Here is a 2,386-nt window from a genome sequence, read left to right as displayed (position 1 = left end):
ACACTTCCCCCACTAACACCCATAAGCCATTCACTGCCGGCTGGAATTGGGCTCAGGGATCTGCCGGGGATCAAATCTCAGCTACCCATTGCCCTACAGGCGGAGACGATTTGAGCCGATCATCTTTCACGCTGTGGTGTCTGTTCATCTAGGAAAGGATAGGTATGAGGCGTAAGTCAAGAAGTTGTGATCTTGCCGCCCTGTGTGTGTGTGTGTGTGTGTGTGTGTGTGTAGTCAGGTGCAAGCCAAAAACTGAGGAATAGGGAGGTAAATATTTCAGAGTAAATTAAACTGAGACAATGAATTCTCGACAATATGTAAGTATTTTCAGGGCGAATTCACTGACTGTGTCGTCCGCTGGTTGAGTTGTCTGCTGGTTGAGTTGTCTGCTGGTTGAGTTGTCCGCTGGTTGAGTTGTCCGCTGGTTGAGTTGTCTGTTGGTTGAGTTGTCCGCTGGTTGAGTTGTCTGCTGGTTGAGTTGTCTGCTGGTTGAGTTGTCTGCTGGTTGAATTGTCTACTGGTTGAGTTGTCTGCTGGTTGAGTTGTCTGTTGGTTGAGTTGTCTGCTGGTTGAATTGTCTGTTGGTTGAGTTGTCTGCTGGTTGAGTTGTCTGCTGGTTGAGTTGTCTGCTGGTTGAGTTGTCCGCTGGTTGAGTTGTCTGCTGGTTGAGTTGTCTGCTGGTTGAGTTGTCTGCTGGTTGAGTTGTCTGCTGGTTGAGTTGTCTGCTGGTTGAGTTGTCTGCTGGTTGAGTTGTCTGCTGGTTGAGTTGTCTGTTGGTTGAGTTGTCTGCTGGTTGAATTGTCTGTTGGTTGAGTTGTCTGCTGGTTGAGTTGTCTGCTGGTTGAGTTGTCTGCTGGTTGAGTTGTCTGCTGGTTGAGTTGTCTGCTGGTTGAGTTGTCTGTTGGTTGAGTTGTCTGCTGGTTGAGTTGTCTGCTGGTTGAGTTGTCTGCTGGTTGAGTTGTCTGCTGGTTGAGTTGTCTGCTGGTTGAGTTGTCTGCTGGTTGAGTTGTCTGCTGGTTGAGTTGTCTGCTGGTTGAGTTGTCTACTGGTTGAGTTGTCTGCTGGTTGAGTTGTCTGCTGGTTGAGTTGTCTGCTGGTTGAGTTGTCTACTGGTTGAGTTGTCTGCTGGTTGAGTTGTCTGCTGGTTGAGTTGTCTGCTGGTTGAGTTGTCTGCTGGTTGAGTTGTCCGTTGGTTGAGTTGTCTGCTGGTTGAGTTGTCTGCTGGTTGAGTTGTGCGTTGGTTGAGTTGTCTGCTGGTTGAGTTGTCTGCTGGTTGAGTTGTCCGTTGGTTGAGTTGTCTGCTGGTTGAGTTGTCTGCTGGTTGAGTTGTCTGCTGGTTGAGTTGTCTGCTGGTTGAGTTGTGCGTTGGTTGAGTTGTCCGTTGGTTGAGTTGTCTGCTGGTTGAGTTGTGCGTTGGTTGAGTTGTCCGTTGGTTGAGTTGTCCGTTGGTTGAGTTGTCCGTTGGTTGAGTTGTCCGTTGGTTGAGTTGTCCGCTGGTTGAGTTGTCCGCTGGTTGAGTTGTCCGCTGGTTGAGTTGTCTGCTGGTTGAGTTGTCCGCTGGTTGAGTTGTCCGCTGGTTGAGTTGTCTGCTGGTTGAGTTGTCCGCTGGTTGAGTTGTGCGTTGGTTGAGTTGTCCGCTGGTTGAGTTGTCCGCTGGTTGAGTTGTCTGCTGGTTGAGTTGTCTGCTGGTTGAGTTGTCCGCTGGTTGAGTTGTCTGCTGGTTGAGTTGTCCGCTGGTTGAGTTGTCTGCTGGTTGAGTCGTCCGCTGGTTGAGTTGTCCGCTGGTTGAGTTGTCTGCTGGTTGAGTTGTCCGCTGGTTGAGTTGTCTGCTGGTTGAGTTGTCCGCTGGTTGAGTTGTCTGCTGGTTGAGTCGTCCGCTGGTTGAGTTGTCCGCTGGTTGAGTTCTCTCCTGAGTTCTCCACTAACCACAAGTCCGTGGCCTGGTTTCCCGGCGCCTACTCTGCTGGCCGGGAAGGGATAAGCACCAGCCTGCGGCCCTCTTGTCGGCCTCACCGTTCGGCAGATATTAATCATAGATAAATACTCGGCCCACCACTCTGCCGCGCGGGTATTGCTCTCTTCTCGGCGGGGAGTGTGTGTTTTAGGGCGTAAGGAAGGCGTATCGGGCGTGGTCCCTAGTGATGGGAGCATGACGAAGGGCCTCGCCCCCCGCCGCGGCCTCAACAAGACCCCGGCCACTAGTGGTCTTCCTGATGGCGTAATGACGCAGATTTAGTTAAGGTGAACGCAAGTCAATTAAGTGAACGCTCTCCTCTTGTGGACGATTACTCTCCATCAGTTGTGGGCGAGATGAATGCAATTATTATGAGCGTCTGGTGGATATGAACCGGCCAGAGAGAGAGAGAGAGAGAGAGAGAGAGAGAGA

General features: G+C 51.2%; 1 protein-coding gene across 1 annotated transcript; it reads right to left on the bottom strand.

Annotated features, from left to right (window-relative positions):
- Positions 1 to 327: 327 nt before the first annotated feature.
- LOC135100958 (uncharacterized) lies at positions 328 to 2,034 on the bottom strand. The gene has a single exon (XM_064004574.1). The coding sequence runs from the start codon at positions 2,032 to 2,034 to the stop codon at positions 328 to 330; it is 1,707 nt and encodes a 568-aa protein (XP_063860644.1).
- Positions 2,035 to 2,386: the final 352 nt, after the last annotated feature.

This window comes from Scylla paramamosain, chromosome 5 (assembly GCF_035594125.1).
Source record: "Scylla paramamosain isolate STU-SP2022 chromosome 5, ASM3559412v1, whole genome shotgun sequence".
NCBI classification, from domain to species: Eukaryota; Metazoa; Arthropoda; class Malacostraca; order Decapoda; family Portunidae; genus Scylla; species Scylla paramamosain.
The sequence above is the reverse complement of the archived record's forward strand: the minus strand, read 5'-3'. Positions and strand labels throughout refer to the sequence as shown.

Excerpts from the sequence above, each read along its gene's own strand:
- LOC135100958 (XM_064004574.1), bottom strand. The coding sequence starts at position 2,034 with ATGATTAATATCTGCCGAACGGTGAGGCCGACAAGAGGGCCGCAGGCT.